Below are 26,998 nucleotides of genomic sequence, written 5' to 3'. Positions count from 1 at the left end.
CAAGAAAAAGAAATTAAATTTCTTATTACGCATTAACAAAGCAATATTTAAGGGCATTTATTGCTTTCTCCCATTCGTCGTCATCTATCTCTGGAAGATCCTGCACAAATTTAATTAATTTTGTTACAAAATTAAATTTAATATTAAAATAATAATCGATTAATACGATAACTTACTTTACGATACTCTTGAATGCATTTATTAACCTTAATAAAAAATTTAAATTTAGATTAATTGTAATCTTAACCATTAGATAAATGCAAATTACAATATTTTAAGTCAATTATATAATGACTTACATTTTTATCATTGAATATATCTGAATCACATGTATATGTGATAATTGCTTCTGATTTTTCAGGATAATGGTAATATTCGTTGACGCATTGATCGTAAATATCACTCAGCTATATTTTTGGATATAACTATAAAAATTCTAAATTCTTAGACGGATGAAAACTGGATAAAAGATTATACAGACCTCATCCATAATTTCTGGGCTTCTAGAAATAGAACACTCAAGAATTCTTGTTTGAAAATCATCAGGTAGAGCTGCAAAAACATATTTCTTTTTTTAAGAGATATCCAACGCTTGGTTAAATTTAAAACTGTGTAAATTCTTACTGCAATATGCTGCTTTTGCTTCATCTAACTGGAAAGCGTAAGCAGTACAAAAATGTGTTATAATTAAACTAAATGTAAGAAAGTGCTTCATGATGTCTGCTTCTTAAGAAAGAAATATAAAACAGAAATGTATTGTATAGGAAATAATTAAAGATTAACTATATCTTTTACAGGATGTTGTTAGTAGATATCTCTCAGTTAGAAATGAATGTACCGTACGTGTGCTGTTTCTTTAGATAAAAATTAAAAAATTCTGCGTGATTAAAAAAATATATTTATTTTGTTTTAATAACTGATTGAAAAGTCTTCTGAATTATTCTTAATTTCAGAAGAAAAAAAATAAGGCAACAAATTGTGATGCTTTGCTTAATTTTTATAAAATATACTGTATTAATAAAGAAACTCCCAAATATATTTGCTTTTTTATTTAATAAGATATAAAAATTACATACTTTTATTAAAATTTAAGTCATAATTAAATTCATATACATTTTATTCATTGATTCATCACTGAATGTTGATTTTTCTTCCTGTAAGATGACTGAGTTTTCTCTTAGAGTACAAATATTTTTAAGGTTGATGGGCTAAGGCAATGCAACATGAATGCAATCGGCCAAGGTGAGAAGGGTGCTTCCCAGGAGGAAACTTGCTGCTATTTAAGGATTAGACATGTAAAGAAAACTTTTGAAAACTCCATACAGNTTTTTTTTTTTTTAAGCTCTTTCCGCCCTATTATGGATTCGGCCAGGCCGACAATGGAGCGGCCGGGGTGACCGTTAAATATCTCCAATATTAAATTACTCAAAATATATAACATTTTTGTTGATATTATTATCAAATTAGACTCTGAACACGCACCAGTGATTTCGGATTATCTAAAAATCGTAAAAATACCGACGATAAAAATTTTATGACTCGATATTAAAAAGAAATTTTTTTTTTTCAATTATTAAAGAGGGCGCTAATTCAAAAGATGATCGGCTGCCTTTTCTGATGGCGGATTTAACGAAAAGAGAAGCTTCGGAGGCGATAGACGAAGTCGTAGGCACGGTCCCCGATCTGACCGAAGAGGAAAGGAAACAGCTTATGTCTGTTTTAGCTAGAGCCAAGGTAAAAATCCTTATCTATTCTCTCTAATCGTAACTGTAAATGATATGAAATTATCACGTTTAGTTACTAATTATGATACATCGAACGTTAAAAAAGTTATTTATTCGGTGATGTTTGTGTCATTACGCAAGCATTTTCCAAATTTTATAAATAATTTACAGGTTTGTGTATCAATTTTTAATTCAGTTATCAGTCATTAAGTTAATGAGCTTTAAATCTTAATCAGTAGAATTTAATAATGATTAAAGATTTCTGAATTGATAATTAAAATGTGCTTTCGTTTCAGAATTAGTTTTATTATTTGGGGGTTTGTTGTAGAAACTTGGATGGATATTATTGGTTATTTACTTTTGAATATTAATGTTGCGCGTAGAGATAGGTTTTTAGTAAAAGAAAACTTTGCTCGTTGACGACTTTATTTTGGGTAGTTTGATAACAATCCACGAAAAACCTTTTTTTACGAGTGTTATGTCACTATTAAATTCCACAAGTACTTTCGACCTCCACCGAGGTCTGCTTCAGGTGGTGACTGGCCGTGTTTAGACCCGACCGTCGTGACGATGTTGCCAACGATGTAAATAAATAAATGTGCGCGTCGGGTTTCACCCCTCCGACCGACACTGTTCGAATTCCTCGAACAAGTAGACCTTGGTGGAGGTTGAAAGTACTTGTGGAATTTAATAGTGACATAACACTCGTAAAAAAAGGTTTTTCGTGGATTGTTGATATTCAACGCAGTGTTAAGTGGTTGGAAGTCGTTTATCTGGGTAGTTTGATGTTTTTAAATCATCTGATCGAGTAACACAGATTTTATAGTAGCTGCTTGCAGTTTCCACGGATCTGATTCGAATGTAGATTCTTTGGGAATTTTTTTCATGGACCGTAGACTTGGACGTATTGAATTCTGTTCCTCGATGCCCGTTCAAGGAAAATAAACATCCTTTTAGTGTTTTTGGGAGGAAAAAACAAAAGAAAAAATTATCTAAATCTTTCTCAAATTTAGAACATTTTTATAACAATAAAAAAATTATTATAGTTGTCAGTTATTTTATAGATATAAAAGAGTTTAACTTAGCCAATCTTGATAGTTTGTTACAGTAATAATGTAAATATTTGAATGAAAATCCCAGAGAAGGTTGTGAAGCACTCTTTCGAGAAATGTTGCATTTCCGATGTTTCGAACGGTACTGAAGATGATTGCGTGTGGAAAGATGTGAGTGTCAAATCCTGTGTTAATTTGCAAGTGCCTAACATGGAAAGTGAAGAGGTTGTGAATGATACTTTTGTATCATATGGCCACAAATGTTATAATATGGGGTTTGTCCAATAAGATCTGGACTGAAGTCATAAAAAAAATTTACTGAAGATATATATACGGTCAGCTAATAATCTTCAAAACATGACCCTCCTACATCAATACACCACTGCTAATGCTTTTTCCAGTCTTCATATGCTTCCTGGAGGGCAGCAACCACAAGCTGTTCGGGCACACCTTCAAAGCCACTTGGACTGCCTCCATCATTCCAAAATGATGTCTTTTCAGGCTCCTTTGATACAAAAGAACAAAAAAAAAGTCGGAGGGAGCCATGTCTGGACTGTAGGGTGCCAACCACCCTACAGGCAGCATTGACACGTTTTGTTTGGCCAGTGCTTCCCTCACAATTAGCGACGTGTAACTGGATGCATCGTCGTGATGGAGCATCCAGCTTTTGGTGATCTCCTTTTGGATGCGGTGGATCCTAATCCCGAAAAGTTCTCGCACTTTGGCCACATTTTTGTCGGTTTGGGTTGCTGTCAGACATCCAATGTGTTGTTCGTCTTTGATGTCTGCCGGCCATCTTTAAATTTTTTATGCAACTCAAAAACACACGTTCTGGATATGGCTTCGTCCTTGTAAATCTTACGGATCATATCCAAAGTCTCAGTAACAGATTTGTTCAATTAAGCGTAAAATTTGGTGGCAAAATGCTGCTCAATGGTTTGCTGCATCTTGTCTCTCAACGCAAGCACACACTTTCACTTCAGGCATGATCTACACACCCTCCAAAGGCTCGGAGAGAACTGAGTTGAGTCTCGTAGCTTACATGACATCCACCACCACCGAACCTGCCCATAGAAACCATCCTCCACTCCTTCCCAATAACAGGAAAAAATCATTCTGGATAGTTATTGGACAAACCCTGCATAATATGACTAAGACAGTATGTTATTTTAAACAAGCTATTTAATAATTAATGACAACACAAAAGGAAGTAATAAGGGTGCTAACTCTAGAGCATTTGCCCAATTCTGCCCAAGCAAACAAAAAAAGGATTCGACATGTGGTCTCAAGCAAAAAGACAATAAAGAGATTCCCACATCTTACAATTTTGTTAGCAGGCACGACTTGTACTACAAAATCTTTACAACTAACTTAAACTAACTTAAAGCTATAGCAATGAAATGGAAAATTAAAATAGATAAAGGAAAGAGGTATCCATACTCGGTTGATTCCTTATTATAGAGATGATTACATTTAATGATTCTCAATGATTCCTTATTAGTCCTTTTTTTTTCTTGGGGAGGTTGATGTACCCTTTTGTAGGGATCAAAGGAGTCTCTTTTTACCAACAATTAACTGACATCTCAGGATTCTTGTTGCACAAAGCTTTCAAGAAATTATTCAGTTCCTTGCAATGGTCAGGATCGAACTCCTCTTGCCACTGTCGCCCTCTTTCCAGTCCAAAAAATGTTTGCCCTCTCCTTTTAGCCTCTTAAGCATTTTTTCTTTCTAAAGGACAGTTCAGAACAATAATCATTAATCAAGTGAAGTGGAAATGAGGACAAGAAGATTCCAGAACTGGGAAAAGACAAAAGTGAAAACAGAAGCTACAGACTGTAATATTCTAACTTAAAATTATGGCATACAGCCACAAGGTTTCCACTTCTGATACCATGAAAGACAGTAATATAATTTACTTTATTGTGCAATAAATACTATAAAAATTTGGGTCAACACAACAGATTTATGTCATTTCTGTTGACATAATTCTGTCTTGTGGTCTATTTTTTCAAAAATAAAAAAAATCTGTGGGTTAAGTAGAAATTAAGTTGCATTTTAGATTTGATGGCATTTTATCTATGAGTAAATACAGTGTATATTCTTTTCAAGATGGCTAATTTTGTTTCATTAGTTTGGATCCTATTAATTTTAAGAAAAATTTTTAAGATTAATTGAATAATAATAATTGAATATTTAAGTTAGTATATTTGTCAATATGTTTTATTCACGAAATTTGATTTTAAGAATGAAACAAACTGATCTAGGATAAAGACATGAATTATCAAAATTATTAACTCATCATGCAGATGATTAAAGTGTTAAATATATATATGATTTATTACTGTTTTAAAACATTTTTCTGTAAACTATATTAGGATGAAGAGTAAATTAGTAAGTCATCTGTATTAATGATATCAGACAGATTTATTTCTTTATATCTAAAAATAAAATAAAAAAACAAAGCATCAGTTATAGATATTAGTATTTTATTGAAAAAACTGTTTTTATTCTAATTACAAATACTTAATTATAAAAATATTTTAAGTAATCGTAAACTTAGATTTAATTAAAATTTTTAAAAAATATCAAAACTGCTAGATTTAATTCTAATAAATTAAAGATATTATATTAGTTTTGCAGTTTTTTCCTGTTTGTTTACAATTATTACTGTTACAAATATTATATATAATTTAAAAATATCATGTATAATGTTAAAATTATATTTGATATTTAAATCTATAAATGGAAATTTTATTAAATTATGTTAATTATGGGTCATTTCATTCCAGTTTATCAGATATAAAAGCAAATCTGTTTTCTCTTTTCCATACATTTACTCATGGAAAGATGTTGAAAACCTTCATATATGTGAACTTAGTTTATCAATTCTCAAAAAATTGACTCCTGATGTAATACAACAGGATCATCCAACTATAGTATATTGAGAAACCTCACATTAACATAAAAAAAAAATGTGGTGAAAAAGAATTTTGAATAATCCAAACAAGGTTTAGCCCAATTAATTAGGATTTCTTGAGATTCTACTGTGTTGTTCTATTTCCATTTGAATTTAAAATTTTAGTTTGATATATACAGTAGTCTCTCTATAATGTATCTGGCAGGCTCTATAATGCCTGCCAGATACATTATAGACATATAATCTGACACCTGCCAGGCTTTATAGAGCCTGGCAGGTGTCAGATTACAGCTAATTGTTGGATTACTGGATTTTGTATGTACATATTGTGTAATGGACAGTGAAAAACACACTTAGTTCATTAATTACAGTTGTGATTGTTTTGCTGATTACATGTATTAAAGAATTTAATTTTTATTTTAAAAGAAAATTTTGATAAACTTTTTGTAAGTTCTCATAAGTGTGTTTTGTAAAAATCTTTTGCATTCATTTACAGAAAATATATTTTTATCAATTATATTTAAAATTGAAAAATTCACTAGAAGCATTAAAATTAACATATTTATTAAATTTTGTTTTATAAACATTTATACCATATATGATTATCTTCAGTCTTTATTCAGATACCTGTTAATTCTGATATTTTATAACATGTTCATACAAATATTTCAAAAATTATACATACATTATAGAATGAGTCATCGTTAATATATATTTTCAGATCCATATATCAACTTTATTTAGACTGTCTATATATCAGATATTGATTACACTGGAATTTAGATTTTTTTTTTATAGATCTTAATTTATTTCTTTTGTGTCTAAATATTATTTTTTATCTTCATTGAGTGATATTTCTGGTACTTTTAATTACAATACAGATGCTCCTCAAATTAGGATGGGCCATATTTTGATGAAATCGTGGTAAGTTGAAAATATTATAAGTGGAATAGGAATATGATATGATTATTAAATTACTACTGTCACTGAATAAGTAATTAATTACTGTGAATATTTTAACGGATAATTGGTTTTACTTGAATAATAACCACCGTTAAATAGTAGATACTATTTGAAGGTGGTTTTCTGCTAATCTGCATTTACTATTCAAGGATTTTTGGAAACTTAAAGAAACAATGTAAAATTAATAAATACTGTAAGCTATTGTAAGTAGGTACTGTATTTATTTACCATATTTAACAGACTAATAGAAAATGAAATTTGCAAAATGTACAATATACAGTGAATATGTTTTATTTATTTTCTTATTACTGGAATATAGAAGGTAACAGTTGTTATTATAAAAAAAAGATAAAAGTTGCTATTTTATGTATACATACATACATGAAAGATAGTGGCTGTACACAAGGTGTTTTTAGCTGGTGGAAAGAGGGTAAGGGAAAGGGAGAGGAGATAGACAGACAGTAGAGAATGGTAGGATCCCTCTGAATGGCATATGTATGGCTACTGTACCTTCTACTTTTGATGTTGGCATGCAGTTTTTAGGCTGCAAGGCCATAGTCCCCTGAAGGGTCTAAAGAAAATCTTAGTGTAGCAAACACCAATAATTGAGTGCTGCCACTAATAGCTAAGTGTAGAAGTTAGTGCCAAGTGGCTGTTAGTAGGAAGACTTGTATCTACTTAATACTAATAAAACTGAATGCGAGTGCAAATCTTCAAACTATTAACAGCTAGACAGATAGTGTGAAAACAAACAAGCACAACAACAAACTAGACAAGATGAATGGACTGACAGAAGACAAACGAGCAAGACCCCAATTTTTTTTTTTTAACATTAACTTACTCACAAACTGTAAAGTACTATATTATTTTTCCGACTTTCCAACGATTATCGACACTACTGTGTGCCGGAAATAGCCGTTCCCTAACGGGTACTTTACGCGGATTCGCGTTAGTGTGCCAGGCCTGGACTTTAAGCGTGCACCGAATTAAATAATGACAAAGTTTGTCAATAACAAAATCAAATATTTAATTAAACTTCTAGTAATAAACTATATACAGTATTTAGTAAAAATCAAACAATAATTTATTCAATGAAATTCAACAAGAATCAATCCGACAAACTCAAATCAATCTATTTCTAACTTAATTCTATTCCCCTTTGGAATTCGACAAAATCAAAGAATTAACTTATAAACAATAATTCTTATAAATTAAAGATCCTAATCGTCACCTCAATATACTAGGAACCTATTTCCTCAAACTCTCAAGACTTTCTATAATCGTCGATCCACAAATCGAATAACTTCAAAATCCTATCGGACACCTCTCTCGTTCACTGCTACGAAGCTCACCAAAGCTCGTTGCTATCAGGAATTCACCTCGTTCGTTTTCACTTGAGTTAGAGGCTTTATAGTGTGAGGTGACGTCACAATTCTGAATGAGCTCACTCTCCTCATTTACATACTTATCTGTAACATTAAATTTTTCTTGTTTATCTGGCAGATTATTTTCCGACAATACTTCGCTAACCTTTTACATTATTCTTTTTAACAATTATCGGGATGCTTTATTCTTTTAAGGTTTAGCGATTCCTAACTGGGTTGTGGGGTCTTCCCCCCCTTTTTCTCGGTGCGGACTTACTTTTTTCCGCTTGGGAAGCGCAAGTGTGCGCGAGTTTTTCTACGGCGCTTTTCTTTCGTCGGTGAGTTGGTTTTTCTTCTATTTTTAAGTTACTAAGGTGAATGGTGAGGAAACCTTCGTCTTAACTAAACATAAGCCCCAAACAAAATATAATGAAAGCAAAATAAAAGTAAAATAAAAATAAAGCTCAGACTTGGTTCCTTACAAAACTAAACTAACCTATCATAATCTAGGACAAACCTAACTGGACGACTAAAGCTAACAACCCTAATCTAATTTAACCTAGCTTATCATAATCTAACCGGAAACCAAGCAGTCCATAATCTATCTTACAACTAGGACTAACTGAAACTAACTGAATTTAGACTGAAAAAAAGACGGAAAATAAGAATTAAAATACAAAGTTGAAAGGCAGCTATATACTGATATAGCTGCCTTTCAACTTTGTATTTTAATTCTTATGGAAACAAAGCAGTTGAAACAAAGCAAGGGAAAGCTAATTGACATCGTGGAGTGAGTGCTCTCAAGAGTCCCAATAAGGGATATGAATGCAAGTAGATGATGGAACATCGTATGTGTCTGAATGAGTTAGTGTGGGTTGCAAGGCCAGTTGTACCCTTCAAGAATAACACTAAACATAAGATAAACATAGTAANTTTTATCTAATAATTTTTTAATACTATTAGTTTGTGATACATAATATATTATTTTTTCTGCCATAATAACTAACTTTTTTCTGTACCCCTAAACAACCTATCGCGTACCCCTAGGGGTACGCGTACCACAGGTTGGGAATCGCTGCACTAAGGGATATGAATGCAAGTAGATGATGGAACATTGTATGCGTGTGAATGAGTTGGTGCAGGTTGCAAGGCCCTTCAAGAATAGCAGCTCTCATTAAACTATTCCTAATGTGATTGTATCTATTGCAGCGAAAAACTAGAAGTGGTGTTTGAATACCACAATTGTATTGTGGATTGTCCCCAAGGTTAAATTTATGCAAGTATTGCTTAAAGTTGCCATGTCCTGTAAGTAGCTGAGTGAGAGTGTAACTAGGGTAAAAGTGGCAAAGAATCGCAGTAGTGTCAACAGTGGGGATGAAAGTATAGGTGAGTCTACCAGTGTTGTCTTGGTCCCAGCTGTCTTGCCAGAGAATGAAGATTTGCTTCTTGACATGATTGTTGATATACAAGATAGGAATGTAACTGAAAGTACTAGTGACTGAAGACTTTGCAGTTGTTTGGCAAGATGGTCAGCAGTCTCATTGCTGAGAACCCCCACATGACAAGTGACACATTGGAAATCTATTCTAGTGTGGTGTATGAGATAGACAAGTTTTAAGTGGTTATCAGATTTTGCAATCTTGTGTAAAGCTACCCTACTGTCAGAATAAATGCAATAGTGTAAGTAGTGTCTTTTGTCCTTCTTATGCCTAATGTGAATTAAGCTCATATAAATAGCTATAGTTTCTGCCTGTGCTATTGAGCAATGTGTACCCAGACGGAAGCAACTGTTGTGAAGCTTGTGGCCTAAGTCAGAGTAAACTACAAAAGTGGCACCCACATCGTCACCCATCTTAGAACTGTCAGTGCCTATGGTATGATCACTTGGATCTTCGAAGTAAACATCAGAGGCAAGCTGATCAGAGGGGTAGTAATCATAAGTCAGGAGAGTATTTTTGTCGATGCTGAATTTTTTGATATCATCAATCAAGGTCAAACTGGGGGGGAAATCTTACCTACTCTAATCATTTTGTTGGCATCTGAGTCACTATAATCTTGCCAGGATAAGGTGACTAGATTTTCCTGCCAAATAATGCATTTAATTTCTAAGTCGATAGGGGTCAATCCCGACATTACCAAAATGGCACTAATGGGTGCGAAATATTTCAAATATAGTGAAGTGGAAACTTGTTTCAAATAATTTGCTTGAAAATCAAAATTTTTATAAAGAAATATTTAAATATTTTTTAAAATAATAGACACAAATGGATATATGTGAAAAAAATAGCCATCCTTGAATAGTAATCACAGAGAAAATGCAGTTTAAAATAGTAGCTGCAGGTATTTATTTGAATAAAGCTGATATATATTTTTATATATTTTACGTATAAAGTTAATAATAGTGAAAATTTGGATTTTAAATTGTAATATAATTTACAAACTTGGAAAATAATTACTAAACTTGAAGTCTAGAGCCATGTCTTCAAAATTTAGAGAGAGAGGTGGCAACTCTAGGCTGATGGATGCTGTCATTTTTCAGCATCAGTAAAAAGTATCATGTGGAAAATCAAAAGTCCTAGACACAGATGAAAATTCAAAGTTTGATGTCTACTGAATACATCATTACTATTATTAAGTTGAATCATTAAGTTGAGGAGCTTCTGTATTTTTGATAGGATGACAAATAATTATAATAAAATTTTATTAACAACTTGTTTAAGAATTAGTGACAAATTATAGTGTTTATGAGCTAATAGTTTACTTAGAAGTTTTTCATTTACACTGTATTACTAAGAATTATTCAAAATATAACAGAACCTCATTTTATCCTTTGGTTGTACAGTATATGTGATGAAACACAGCAACTTTTATGTCTAATGATTTCCTAAAGAAATTTTTTAGGAACATTAGGTCATTTAAAAGAAAACTGTGTTTCATTTATCAGCTAAAGGGAAAGAATTAAATTGTTGACAATGCCATAGTTTCAGCTGGTGAAAGTTCTCTATTGTGCGTTTTTGGAATATGTTATTGATTTTAAGAGTAGTGTTAAAGATAGGATTCAGGTATGATTCAAAAGTTAAAATTGATTGAATAGGAAAAAATTTGAAATTATATAAAAAAAGATTATAAGAGTATAGTAAATTTTCTTAATTTTTATATAAAACTTAATCAATTTTCGTTTGTAAATGATAAATAAATGGATAATTTTAAGTCTGATTTTTATTTACAATTATATAATAAACTTGAATGCAGAATTTCAAGAATTACCTAAATATGCAAAAAGATCTGATTATGTATTAGATAAGACTAATATTTGTGCTTGATAATTTCATAAGTTAGAAACTAAAAATTATTGAGAGACTTGATTAAACTGGAAGAAAAATGACTTTTTTTCTTTATACTGTTGAATTTAGATAATTAAGTTATTTTAATTGGTTTTAAAAACTCTTTTCAGGAATTTGATGCTCAACAAGAAAGAAAAATGAGGTAATTTATTATTATTTTAAAATTAAATTTTATATAATGTAGGTATTTAATTTATAAACAGTTTTGCTTTTTAGAATATATTACATGGTTATAGTTCAAACCTTAAAACATTTTGTTGTATTTAATAAATATAATCTTTATTATATGATTAATAATACAGTTCAGTTGATAACAATATTGTTGTTTTGTCCCAATTTTTAATAGAGATTGCTGATATGTAAAATTTAGTAGGCACAGTATCTGTAGATATTTCCAATTATTTGATAGCTTACCAGTTTTCTTCTTAGTCTTCTGATTTTTAATTAATATGAATATATGAATGTAAACATGTAACTTTTTATCATAATGGATATATTTGAAGACATCTTTTTATGAATTTAATTCACATATTCCATAGATCTCTATGCAATCCACTTCAAAGTCCTGTAAAAAATATTATAAAAATTAAATTTCCTAGAACAGTAAAAATATAATGTTGAAAATAAAAATGGTAAGGTGATAAATTAATACATTAAAATGAAAGTTTGAAAATTAAATTTTGATTTTAATGAACTGACTCAATAACTAACTGTTTATTTATATGAAATATATTCTTAGTTAGCTATTTAACTGTGTGAATATTTCTAATTGCAGCTTTACTTATAAATAGGAAATGTAAGTAAAGCCACACTTAACAAATTGATCATTTTTTTTTTTTTAACTGTTTAAAGAAGTTCATGCACATATAATATTTTTTCAGTTGTGAATGTTTTACTAAATTTAAAAACTTTTATCTTTATTATATAATATATAAAGATATGTGAAATAGTTGTCAAAAAATTGAAATGAGAACAGCGGTTTTTTTATTGGTTGTTTTCCTTAATCTTTAGATTCAGTCTAAATATTTATCATCATATATTTTACCACAATAATAATTAATTGGAAATATATTTTATATTTATTCTGTAATTTTCTGATGCATATTACATTTCCACTTAAGAGTAATTGAATCTGAATTTTTGTAGTTCATAAAGATAATTTTGTAAATATTTTCTGGATGAAATAGTTATAACATCAGATCAGATAGTTTATAATCAATATCACTTCTCTTGCCTGAGGCTATATTTTATCATTTGAACTTTTATGAGTCAGCCTTGCAAGATTGTCATATCATTTTCTGTCTTGTCTTTAGTACACCTGTTCTTACATGCAGAGGGAAAAAAAGGTACAGTACACCTGATATAGTGGTGTACTGTATCTGTGGTATATGTGATATTACACAGAGGGAAAAGGTTTTTTCCCTCTGGTGTAAGATCACATATACTAACATTTGAAGTTCTACCAATGTTTGGAAATTCAAATATCCATTTTTTTTTTAGTTTGGAGTTGTAACTGAACACAATTCAATTGGACTCCTAAAAACATCTTATACCAAAATAAAAAAAAAATGCTTCATTAGAATAGCATTTTAAGTGTTGTAATCTAACATGGGTTGGAACTTAAAGATAAAATATTTTAAAAAATGGTTGAATAATCTATTTTTTTGTTAAATTTATTAAATTAGTTAAATCAATGTTTTTAATTTTATTATTTTTTTGTGTTTGTGTATTTATTTATTTACATGTAAAAAACAGCAATCGGATGTGTTGAATCTATCAAAATATTTGATTAAGATATAAAAATAACAGACATAATAAATAATATAAATACCAAGGTTATTCTCCTTTGCAAAAATTTTCCTTTTGTACATATGTAATAATTTTCTATTACAAAGCTGTGATACATATACAGTTTACAATACCCAGTTGATTCAATGAGTAATTACAAAATAAAACTAAGTGTAAATTGTAAGTAAATAACAAATAATATTTAGATAATTTTTGTTTTTTAATGGAATTTGGGTGTTTAAGAAGCTGATATCTATTATTTTCATCATAAAAATATTAATGTTTTTTTAAGTGTGTTTGAGATCTCTCAAAAAATTATATATTTTATCTTATTGAGAAAAAAAACTATCAAGCAGTTAATTTATTCATATTCACATTATTACTATAACATAACAAATAATTTTAAAATTATTTTTAATAGAAATGTTAAACTTTAAAATAAATTTTAAATTCTTAAAATTAAAAGTAATGAAAATTTTGAAAGTATTGTCTTCTGTGTTTATTAACACAGAAGACAATACTTTCAAAAATAAGTTTTAAGAATCATTTAATGGGTATTTTTACATTATATTCATCAAAGAAAATTNCGTTGAATTTTCATTGATGTTAAGCCTAACAAAAATTTTTTAAAATAATAATCATCGCTATTGTATCGTTAAAAATTAGAAAGTTAAGCCTCGTTTAAATACTGGCTCCCTTTCATGGTCGAATGAGTGTTGCCAGCTAAAACACGTAAAAATAATATTAAAGTAGCCAAGACATAGCCAAATATTGTAGTGCCACATCAATAGCGGACATTTGAAATTTGTCAACTAGGACGGTTGGTTAACCGAGGGGTCGGATAATCGAGGCTCTACTGTATCAATCAAAAAAACACGAAAAAATTGAGTGTCATATTTTACAAGCTAGAAGCAAGTAATTTACATAAAATGATAAATTTATTCTCATGTCATAACAAGATTGTTCAAATAATGATCTTGCTGCATTCCATATACACAATTAAAAAATTAAATATAAATGTAAGTAATTGTTATATAATGAAATTAATGAAAACTTGAAAATTTTCAGATGAATGAAATAAAAAAAGTTCCCAGAGGAGGAGTACATTTAGCTGTGAGTATTTTCATATTAAATATAATTTGTGAGAAGATAAATGTAATATTTTTTATTTTAATATAAAAAAATATAAAATGTATGCTTACATATGTTGTTAACTTTTTAAATTTATGTAATCATTAATTGTAACAATATTTAAAAACATAAGCCAATTTTTACTATAATATAAACAAGAATTAAGGACCTGACTTTTTAAAATCATTAGCATTTTTCAGGTAACATGCCAGCATTTCATGCAATAAATTATGTAGCAAATGAATTACATCTGCCAAACTTCTATATCCATGTGACTCAAATGTAAATAAAAGTAAATTAGCATTTCTGTATATAAATGGTATTAAATTAAAACTAAACAATTGCTAGATTAGATTGGGCTATATTACTCATACTTCTAATACTTTCTGGGTAGCTTCTGTGTGAGATACAAGAATGACCTTTGACCCATACGGTTCTATTCCCACAATTTTCCTGTAACTTATAGTCTAAACATGTTTGCCTATATTTCCTATGGCTGTCATTCGTTTGTAAGTAATATACTCCTAGCTAGCTCCATCTATTGACAAAATTTTAAGATTGAAATTCGAAATTGATATAAAAATGTTTTTACAACAAAAGGTTTCCTGCCAATTTTTTTTCATTAAGTTATTGCTAGTATTATTATTAAATAATTTATTGTTTACTTTTTAAAAATATAAATACAAATAAGCAAAAACATCACAATTATTGTGGTTTAAATGCATTTTTGTTATGACGTGCTAATTTGCATATTATACAGAATTGTTGATATATTTTTCAACTTCTTTATTAAATTTATATTCTTAAGAACATTTATGATATACAGTATGTAATATGTTCAAAATCATATTAATGAATTTAAATGCAATACATTACTATAAAATGAAAAGTTATTTAAATAGAATTATATATGTACAGTAATACCCCGACTTACGCGAACCCGGAGTTACGTGATTTTCAAATCTCGTCGATTCGTCTTTTGTTTGAGTGCCACGCAACCCTTGATTACTCACTCCCCCCACACTATTGTTCAGCTTACATGTTCAGACGTGTCGCGCGGAATCCACAAATAGCTACAATTTATTTTGTGTTATTTATTTCTGTGTTTATTATATCTACGGAGACTCGAGAGACTCTACTATGTCATCCAAACGAAGTAGAACTAATTCTTCTGCATCAAACAAGAAAAGAAAAACTTTATCTTTGGAATGTAAAGTTAACATTGGGTATGTTCGTAAAGTCGAACGAGTTAAGCGAGAATGAAGTCATCGTTATTCCTATTTCGTTAGACTTTTCGAACGATTCGTTACTAACGCGTTTAACTCGTTTGACTTTACGAACGTACCCATTATTAAAGACTTCGATACAAAAATGAAAATTTGTGAATTGGCAAAGAAGTTTGATCTACCGGAATTGTCGGTCAGAACAATTATAAAAGGCAAAGAAAAAATTCTCGAAGCTGTGAAAAATGCTCAATCTTTAAATTCAAGCATCATTCGTAAACGTCACAGTATTATCGCTGAGATGGAAACAATGTTAAAATTATGGCGTAATAATCAAGTAAATGTGAAAAATTGTAAAATAATATAGGCCTAATTTGTTATACATATGTATTATCTAAGATTTTATTAAACATTTTTTTCTAAATTATTGTTTTCTTTAGTCTCCGGCCCCAATTAAAAATTATTTGTATGTATTTATATGCGAAATTATATCCCGACTTATGCAAATTCGACTTACACGGTTACCGCTCGGTTCCACCTATCGCGTAAGTTTGGGGTATTACTGTATTTATTTGAAAGTCAGTGTTGTTATAAATATGTATTAAATTTTTTTTTATTAAAAGAAAACTTTAGAAAAATAAATTGTATAAGTATACAGGAGCCATAGTAATGGTTTGGAAAAGCTGCATATACAGTTTTGTTATTTACAGTAGCCAAACCATAGATATCATATGTTTCCTAATTATTAATTTTCAATTCTTTATCTTGTCCACATTTAATTAAAAAATCATCATAAGGTAACTATATCAAGAAATTAATTTCCAGATATAAAATATTATATATCAAATTATGACAGTCCAATACAGTTGTTATAATTCTGAGTAAATACAGGGTGTTTCATATAAAATCATGTCATCTATTAGCATTTTGGGAAATATGAATTACTAACAGAAATACCATAACCCTCGCTGGAATTGACTTATCCAACATGTTAACTCTCTCCAAATCAATACTCTTTCTGATATTTGTTACAACGAGTCAGTGTTCTCAGTGCTGTGTGAAGAAGAAAATGGTGTATTTGCAAAACTAATGTGTTTTTATCATCAATACTTATTTCTTTATGTGATCTTTGTAGTGTAAAATGATTTGTAATAAGTGTTAACAAGAAGGAACACAAAAGATCTATGACAGTATACAAATAGGTTGCAGTTTCATATGGAACACTCTGTACTTTTCAATAAATAAATTACAGTAGAGCCTCGATTATCTGACCTAATTGGGGACTGGGGTTGGTCGGATAATTGAAAGGGCGGATAACCAAAAAGTATGAAAAAATCTATTATTAGTGTAGTATATTATTATATCCCATGTAATTAGTATATTAGTATATCGCTATTAACCTACTTTGCGTTGAATTTTCATTGATGTTAAGCCTAACAAAAATTTTTTAAAATAATAATCATCGCTATTGTATCGTTAAAAATTAGAAAGTTAAGCCTCGTTTAAATACTGGCTCCCTTTCATGGTCGAATGAGTGTTGCCAGCTAAAACACGTAAAAATAATATTAAAGTAGCCAAGACATAGCCAAATATTGTAGTGCCACATCAATAGCGGACATTTGAAATTTGTCAACTAGGACGGTTGGTTAACCGAGGGGTCGGATAATCGAGGCTCTACTGTATCAATCAAAAAAACACGGAAAAATTGAGTGTCATATTTTACAAGCTAGAAGCAAGTAATTTACATAAAATGATAAATTTATTCTCATGTCATAACAAGATTGTTCAAATAATGATCTTGCTGCATTCCATATACACAATTAAAAAATTAAATATAAATGTAAGTAATTGTTATATAATGAAATTAATGAAAACTTGAAAATTTTCAGATGAATGAAATAAAAAAAGTTCCCAGAGGAGGAGTACATTTAGCTGTGAGTATTTTCATATTAAATATAATTTGTGAGAAGATAAATGTAATATTTTTTATTTTAATATAAAAAAATATAAAATGTATGCTTACATATGTTGTTAACTTTTTAAATTTATGTAATCATTAATTGTAACAATATTTAAAAACATAAGCCAATTTTTACTATAATATAAACAAGAATTAAGGACCTGACTTTTTAAAATCATTAGCATTTTTCAGGTAACATGCCAGCATTTCATGCAATAAATTATGTAGCAAATGAATTACATCTGCCAAACTTCTATATCCATGTGACTCAAATGTAAATAAAAGTAAATTAGCATTTCTGTATATAAATGGTATTAAATTAAAACTAAACAATTGCTAGATTAGATTGGGCTATATTACTCATACTACTAATACTTTCTGGGTAGCTTCTGTGTGAGATACAAGAATGACCTTTGACCCATACGGTTCTATTCCCACAATTTTCCTGTAACTTATAGTCTAAACATGTTTGCCTATATTTCCTATGGCTGTCATTCGTTTGTAAGTAATATACTCCTAGCTAGCTCCATCTATTGACAAAATTTTAAGATTGAAATTCGAAATTGATATAAAAATGTTTTTACAACAAAAGGTTTCCTGCCAATTTTTTTTCATTAAGTTATTGCTAGTATTATTATTAAATAATTTATTGTTTACTTTTTAAAAATATAAATACAAATAAGCAAAAACATCACAATTATTGTGGTTTAAATGCATTTTTGTTATGACGTGCTAATTTGCATATTATACAGAATGGCATATAAACAAAACCAAAACCTAAAATTTTGTTGCAGACATCATCATAAGTCTTTGTCAGATGACAGAAAACAATAAATAGAATGAAAATAAACCACTACTCAATCAGAATTGAGCATGCATTTTTCAAATGGTGCAATTATAAAAAAAAAGGGCAAAAAAATTGGTTTGTTTTTATTTCTGTACATTGTATTCAAATTATAAACAATCAAATCTGTATTAACAAATTCTTACCTATTATATATAAAAATTAAATGAGAAAAAATGATCTTTATCATTGACTACTAATAAAAATCAAACAGCTATTTATTTTCAAATTCAAGCACTTTTAATAAAGGTCAACAAAGGTCAGTCCACAGAAACATGACACCTAAAAATCATCAGACCTAAAAGTGTTAATTAAATGCTAAGTAATTTTCCTAGAGATAGACATTAGGTGCCATTTCTTATTAAATTTATTAATTAATTTAGAAGATTTTGGAAGAAGAAAATGGGCCTGAAGCAGGACTCAAACCCTCAACTGCCACTTATGGTGTGGATGCATTGCCAGTTATGCTATCTGGACTTCTGTCTGATCTTCACTTTCAGAACTGTTAAGTTAGATATAACCATATTGGTTACTCATGGGAAAAACTTAGTTCCTATGACCTAAAAACTTTTATTATGGCATTCATCCAGCTATCACTTTACCCAAGCATGTTGTATATGTACAAATATAAATATATACAAGCCCAATAGTTATATTAAAACCAAATTTGCCAGATTAAATTGAGCTATATTACTGCTGCTATTAATAATTAAATGCTAAATAATTTGGCTTAGAGGTAGGCATATTAAATTTAATAAGAGACAGTGCCTAATGCCTATTTCTAGGCCAAATTACTTAGCATTTAGTTATTAATAATTGTAATATAGTCCAATTTAATCTGGTAATCATTGGGTTTGCAGATGTTTATATTAATAAATGGGATTGTCTACCAAGTGTGTATTTTAATTGTATTTTACATGAGAAAACTAAGGTCAACTATAATGCAGTTATTAAATTTATTTCTTATTGGCTTTATCAGATTAGCATTACAGAAATGATTAATTATCTAGACTGCTAAAGAATTGTTATAATTAATTGCCTTATTTTTCTTTTAGATTTAATTTATCTTCAGAAATTTTTAGCTTTCTTTTCCTCGACTATTTCAAATAAAGATGCTTTTAACTGTTCTATGAGAGTGTTTTTTTTTATTTTCTATCACTTTTTTTACAATATTTTTCAGTAAATGTGAAGTTATTTTTTTCACACTTGTTTTTTTATTGAATACTTACATGTTGAAACTATAAATATTAGAAATTACAATGGTTTAAATTAATTGATTTAATATCAACATTACAAAAATGCAAAATTTATCTGTTTAATGTCATCAAATTTGACAAGTTTGCTTTTTTTTTTATCCAGTTCTGTATCAAATGTACAAATTTACATTTATTAACTACTATTAAAAAACAGTAAACTTGCTTTTTTTAAAGTCATACTCTAAAAGTTTAATTCTTAAAAATTTTTAAACAAAATTTTATTAAAAGATCATTAATAATTACAATTATTATCTCATATAATAATCAGAGTCGTGTGTCTTATTTAACAGACTTTTTCTTTGTTTTGAAGGAAAAAATTCATAAGTTGGCATTAGGAATTTAACCTGTGCCAGTCACTATTGGGTAATTTAGATCCTAGACACTTTTAAAAGTGTAATAACATGGAAATGGTTCATTATCAGATTTGTTGCTTTATGTATTTTCTTTTGACACTTCAAAATGTGGAGTAATGGAAGGAGACTTGCATTGCTTTATTGCTTTAGGATATTTTAGTTTTCATACATTTAGGTCGTACTGATCCCATAGTATGTATTATGTTACATAGTATGTAAATTTGATTTTATGTTGTTTGTTACAATAAAACTATAAATAGGTAGTAATTACTTGTATGACTCATTCAGGGGCAGATCTAGGTTTTTTGGGGTCTAGGGCTTATTGAAGTCCCCTATTTTTTGTTTGATTAAGAATCTTTAAATTGGGGTTTAAAATTGCAACTTGGTGGCCTGATCAATTAAGTTACATTGATTACAATAAAATAAATAATACTATAAATTATCATTATTATTATATTATTAATACTAACTATTTTTTACTATATGATAAATGCTCATTGTTATTGAAAAAGTATTAAAAATTTATGATGATAATTCAATTTTTGTGGGCCCTTGATACATGGGGGGTCCAGGGCTTAAGCCCTATTAGTCCCTATGTAGATCTGCCCCTGGACTAATTAGTTTATTACTATTGTATGATCTTTTCACTTGAAGAATGGATGTATGTATTATCAAGTACTGTATTATCAGCTATGCATTGTTCAAGAATATCTTACTATTGTGTATCTAAGTTAGTTATCAATTTTTGTAACTTTTACTTGTTACTATACTTTGTGTTATGAGATTGATAACTTGCTGATAGCAAATTATTTTACTAGTTTCCTCTGAGATTTATTTTGGATCTGAACTCAGTGCATCATCGGACTTATCAATTTCATTGTGAATGTGTCTCTTTAATCCGATTTTCAGTTCGGTAGACTCTCATATACAGTTTTCAGGTTATGAACTTCTTTTATTGGTTTGTCAAATGCATTTCGGACTCATTTGTATTTTAAGTCCCTCTTCAGTACAAACTCAGATTCTATTTTCTAAAAACCCCAGTGTATAATTGGTAACGTTGGAAAGAGTTTAAAAAATACAGCCATTTACAAACACTTCAAATACATATTCACATTAATACGTTGTGCTCTTTACAATTGTTCATAAAAACCTTCATAATTACAACTTTTAAAAAATGTTCTCCATTGAAATGTTGCAGCAATAATGAACGTTTTTTCAGGTTAATAACACGTGGTATATTACTATTACACACTTAAGAGAATACATCCACACTTTTACAATAAATTTCGCTTTCTCTCTCTTTTTTTTTTTTATAAATTTCAGTACATGCTGTGGTAAGTCTTATATCAACAATTGACAAAATGAACAGGAATGTAAGAAAAACTGCTATATCTATCAATCATCCTAACAAAAGAACAATAAGCATATATGAGAGCATGCAGTGTGGAGATAGGATCTAACTCCAATTCCTAACACCGGATGCAAGATCGGGTTAGTGAAGCCTGCTCACGAGGTCTGGGATGGCTATAAATTAATATATAGAAAGATTGTCAAAATCCTTTTTTAATCTAGGAAACCTGACATCAGTTAGGATAGAAGAGCCATGTCCTAACTCATGCGGAAATACAGATTCATGAAGACCAGTAATACAATCTATCTTTAGGTATATGTTCAAGTGGGAAGGGTTTGAGTCTGTTTTAATCTAATCTCAAATTCAATTCATTTAAATGACATTCTATCAACAAATATAAAAAGAAATCTTTAATATATATATTTGCAATTTTGAGGAATGGGAATAAAAAGTATATTTTATCTCTTTATCACTTAATTGGCTACAAGTTGGCAAGACTTGCCCACATTGTCTGCAGATGGCCTGAAAATGATGTTTGAGATCAAGGTCGTATAATCCTGATCTAGTCGGGCTGCTGACACCAGTTACGATTGACTTATGCTATAAATATTGTGAGTTAGGATGCAATATTTAACTATTTAAAAGGAGGGCTTATTCTATCGAGCGGGAGGAGTTGCTGGTAAGTCTGATCATAGCTGGGTGAATGTCTGGAGTCAATTAATTGAGAGTGTCACCAACTGTAACTAATAACAAAGATTTACTAAATAAACTAAATCAATGAGGTACATAATTCAAAATACAAATGTAACTGAACATAATCAAGTCTAACTAGAGTTATACTTCTAAATCGAGAGTATACTGCTAAACCGAGAGTTAGAGCTTGCATCAATTTAAACTTACTACCTTGACTGATGGTCTAGAAGGTAGTCTTCTCTTTAGCGATGGAGTTTCTTAGTGAAGCTCTTAGATGGAGGAGGGATGAGGGAAAGGCACAAGTGAGAATTGCAAGAGAACTCTATTCTTATGGCAGGTTCTTGGGGATTGTTGACTGTCTTCCTATGGCAATGTTTCTTTGGTCATGGACTGCCATCATTATGGCACCTCCTTTTCTGATTTCTCTGGACTGTGTGTCTCCTACAGCAATGTCATATTTCTGTTGACTGCACTGTATGGCATATCTTTTCTTTCATAGATTGCCCCAAATGGCAGGAAAATCGTTTTTTTATTATAATTTCTGACCAGTAGCGTTAAAGAATTTTCAGTCGCTAACGGGATGTACTGGGGTGTAGACACTCAGATGGTTGTCGTGAATAGTGATAAGGATGTGAGAAAGGGAAGTTCGATTTCCCCTTTTTGTAAAAAGTGACAGCTGTGTCTTCCTTTTTTGTAAACAATATGTAACAAATAAATATAATTTCTCAGGCTAATTAACTGCTATAATTACAATTCTCACACAATACAAAATGATTAAACTAGGATATAATAAAAATCAAAGTATATAAACTTCACATGAATTGGATAAGAGAGAGAATTTACAATATGTTTCATAATACCTCTAAATATTAATTGAGTTCTCTTCATTGGCAGCAATCTTTTTTATTCAACTTCAACTTAACAATGATTTTATACTGATTAATAATGTGTTTTATGTGTATTCTAACAACGTATGTCCAAGATGTCAACCACAAATCAAAATTTCATTTGATTTGTGGTTGTGAACTATATACAAATTATATAATTATGTTAAAAAATTTGTTACGATCAGTTGAGAATTATCAGCTATTGATCTAATGTTAAGATATGAAAACAACAACTCCCTATGTAACAGGCTAAGGCCTAGTACAAATAAAAGTTAATGGAATGAATTAATTACTTTGTGAGGTGATATCACAAAATCTTGTTTATTTTATCAGTTAAATATTGGATTAAAATAATTTAATTGACTAATTTTCTCTGCTTTTTCAATTATTACTAAATTAATTTAAAAATTTATTTAAATTGATATAATAAATATATATATATATAATTTTTTTTTTTCAACTAGGGAGCTGTGATATCACCAAGTGATGAAGATAGTCAAACATTTTTTGTTAGTGCTGCTTGTGAAGAAGTATATAGACTACGTGGTGAGTATAAATTTGTATTTTTGAAAGGATTTAAGTTGAATAATTTCTTTCAAAAGGAATATGAAAGAACTAATGTAAACAAAAATTGAATTAAATTAACTTGAGAAACAAAACCTTAATTTCCAACATTTAGGACTAATTGCAGAGAGTTTTATTTTAACTTTCCATCATTTTTATACTAAAAATGGTGTATAGCCTTTGACTTACTATGCTACAGTTTAAACTTCATTGCTAAGATGCAGAATGTCTTTGAATAGGGCCTAAACAAACAACCTTAAAACTTCAGCTGTTACATTTACCATGGTTTATCTCAGATTTTAGACATTGGTGAATCAACTGGATGGATCCTTTCATTAAGTCACAAAAATGAGGGAGAACACGAATGTAGCAAAATGCCCCAAAGAAGAAAGAATTTTTGATAAATTAATTGACAACTATCTGACTGTCAACAAAAAAGGATAAATTGTTATATATATTCTATCAAATAAAAAATTCCAAAATAAGATTTATAAACTGGAAACAATAGATTACTGTCTTAATTTTGTTTTTATTCATATTTCATACATATGAAAGAAAAAAGTTAGTTTACACTTGTTTTAATGTATCAAAATCACAATTTAATCAGTGGTAATTTTGGTTGCTTTTGTCATTTTTATTTTTTAAATAGGTATCTTTTATTCTCTATGATCAGTTCGGTGCTTTCCTTTGTTCAGTTAACTTAATCATCTGCACTTGACTGGCTTTGACAGAAAGCAATACATTTTTATTTTGGAATTAATTTATAATTACTCTTTAATAAAAGTTATAAACAGAAAAATCAACATTACTTTTTAAAAAGAATTATTTTAAAGGTTTTTTTTTTCTTCAAGGAAAAAATTGTTAGTCTAATTTTGGAATTTTTAATTCTATTTCAAATCATCATCAAGTAATAATTGTTGTTTCACAGTTAATAATTGACTTCCTTTTCTCAAATGTTTAATTTATATCCAATTTGATTAAAACTACAAAATTCTTATCTAGAAAATGTGTATATGATTTGAAACTTTTGATCATAATAAAATCCTAAAGAATTATATTTAGATCTCACATTATTGTTTTGTTTTTTATAGTTCAAATATTGTCTCTCTACTGCATTAATAACATCTAAAATGTGGATAATATTTGTTCTTAATGAAATTTCTTTGTGACAACAGAGGAAATAAAATAGCAATTTCCTTTTGAAACAAGTTATAAATTTCCCACTGAACAAATCTAGGAAGTTGGTCTTAAAACAAGTTTCTAATTTTGTCTAAACTGAAGTCATCAAAAAATATCATTCTTGCAATACACTTTTTCGTGAACCACAATTTTAATGACAGATTCTGGTTGAGGTCTAGATTCTGTCTCTGCAATCTATCCTAAATTTTTAACAAACAATGGCTAATTTAATTAGTCATCATCAGACTCTAGTTACAGGAAATATCAAATTCTAGAACATTGTTTTTAATTTTTTTTTTACAATATCAGTTTGACTGAAATAATGCATTAATGCATTTATTTTTGTTTTATTACACATTTTATATTATTAGCTTTGGTGCTTTTATAAGTCATCATGAGAGTTTTAATTATTAAAAAAAATACAGTANAACATAATTTTAAAATTATTTTTAATAGAAATGTTAAACTTTAAAATAAATTTTAAATTCTTAAAATTAAAAGTAATGAAAATTTTGAAAGTATTGTCTTCTGTGTTTATTAACACAGAAGACAATACTTTCAAAAATAAGTTTTAAGAATCATTTAATGGGTATTTTTACATTATATTCATCAAAGAAAATTTATTACAAAATGTATTTTAGAATTTTATACTCTCGGTTACATCCAGAAATTATTACATGGAGAAATCAGATAGTCTAATATTGTGGAAGATAGTATAGGATGTCTATATAAAGTCAATATACACTTTAAATCTTTTACTTATATATGACATCTGTACAAGGTTTAGAACATAAAAATAATCTGAAAGTGCATTAGAAAATAATTTTGTTCTATTTTTAAATAAAATCTTGTCAGACTAATAGATTGGCAGTGATAGTTCAATTGCTTGGCTATTCTCTCCATCAAGTTTCCTCCATGGAAAATTTCTATGAGTTTAATAAAAGATATGATTTACTAAAACCTCATTATTTAATTGATCATCAAGATTTTGACAATCAATTAAATAACAAGATCATGAATGCAATTCATGCCATAACTGAAACATAACTAGAAAATACACTTATAGAATTGTAAGATCATATGTTTCAATAATGAATATTGTATTGAGTCTCAATGACTATCAAATGTCAAATTGTCATCATTATTGGATTTTTTGCTATGGAAAAATACTAAAAATGGGATTTACTCCATAATAATTATAAATTTATGATTGTATACTCTAAAAACTAGAATAAATAAGATAATTAATTGTAATTATATATCGTAAGGTATATAATTTATACACTAATTTCATTAAAATGTGTTTAATGTGATTGGAAAATTGTAAAGCTTATTTATTAATATATATATATGGTATAGAATCTAAGTTATTAAAATTTATTTAGCTAAAATTAAGGTATTTTAAATATTGCTAGAAAAATTTTTTCCAGATTTCTTATTCCATTGAAGACTTATGAATTCAACATTGGATTAATATTTTAAAATAAATTTATTTTTTTGCTTGAATTAGAGATGTCTTTCTTATTATTATCTTTATTTTTTATATTTATATAGACAGATTGTTGAAGGTCAGCTATACAAGTACACAAATGTTGTTAAAGGTTGGCAATATAGGTGGTTTGTTCTTAATCCTGAAACAGGAATGCTTGAATATTACATGGTAATAATTTAGTTATTTTAATAATAATAATAATTAAAATTTGAAATATGTAAGATATATAATTTATACACTAATTTCATTAAAATGTGTTTATAATTATAGGCATATGTTTTTAATTTTGTCAAATTTCTGTTTATGAACATTTTTTATTTTTATAATATTTTTTCTTATTTTGATATATTTTTCAACTTCTTTATTAAATTTATATTCTTAAGAACATTTATGATATACAGTATGTAATATGTTCAAAATCATATTAATGAATTTAAATGCAATACATTACTATAAAATGAAAAGTTATTTAAATAGAATTATATATGTACAGTAATACCCCGACTTACGCGAACCCGGAGTTACGTGATTTTCAAATCTCGTCGATTCGTCTTTTGTTTGAGTGCCACGCAACCCTTGATTACTCACTCCCCCCACACTATTGTTCAGCTTACATGTTCAGACGTGTCGCGCGGAATCCACAAATAGCTACAATTTATTTTGTGTTATTTATTTCTGTGTTTATTATATCTACGGAGACTCGAGAGACTCTACTATGTCATCCAAACGAAGTAGAACTAATTCTTCTGCATCAAACAAGAAAAGAAAAACTTTTATCTTTGGAACGTAAAGTTAACATTGGGTATGTTCGTAAAGTCGAACGAGTTAAGCGAGAATGAAGTCATCGTTATTCCTATTTTGTTAGACTTTTCGAACGATTCGTTACTAACGCGTTTAACTCGTTTGACTTTAC

General features: G+C 28.9%; 2 protein-coding genes across 2 annotated transcripts in view; one reads left to right on the top strand and one right to left on the bottom strand.

Moving 5' to 3' along the window:
- Positions 1 to 912, bottom strand: LOC111627806 (venom protein 29-like). The gene is made up of 5 exons (XM_023371454.1): positions 625 to 912; positions 482 to 552; positions 300 to 407; positions 177 to 206; positions 1 to 100 (listed from the first exon to the last, which is right to left on the bottom strand). Exons 1-5 carry the CDS (start codon positions 713 to 715, stop codon positions 26 to 28), a joined length of 375 nt encoding a protein of 124 aa, XP_023227222.1. The 5' UTR covers positions 716 to 912; the 3' UTR covers positions 1 to 25.
- A 16,250-nt stretch (positions 913 to 17,162) lies between these two features.
- LOC111627789 (oxysterol-binding protein-related protein 11-like) overlaps positions 17,163 to 26,998 on the top strand; it is a 56,263-nt gene continuing 46,427 nt past the window's right edge. Inside the window, exons 1-2 of the mRNA XM_023371430.1 lie at positions 17,163 to 17,440; positions 23,315 to 23,396. Of these exons, the coding sequence (XP_023227198.1) occupies positions 17,396 to 17,440; positions 23,315 to 23,396 (127 nt within the window). The 5' untranslated portion in view covers positions 17,163 to 17,395. The remainder of the gene's footprint in view (positions 17,441 to 23,314; positions 23,397 to 26,998) is intronic.

This window comes from Centruroides sculpturatus, unplaced genomic scaffold (assembly GCF_000671375.1).
Source record: "Centruroides sculpturatus isolate CEXI.00-Female unplaced genomic scaffold, Cexi_2.0 scaffold568, whole genome shotgun sequence".
NCBI lineage: Eukaryota > Metazoa > Arthropoda > Arachnida > Scorpiones > Buthidae > Centruroides > Centruroides sculpturatus.
This window is presented reverse-complemented; position numbering and strand designations above follow the sequence as displayed.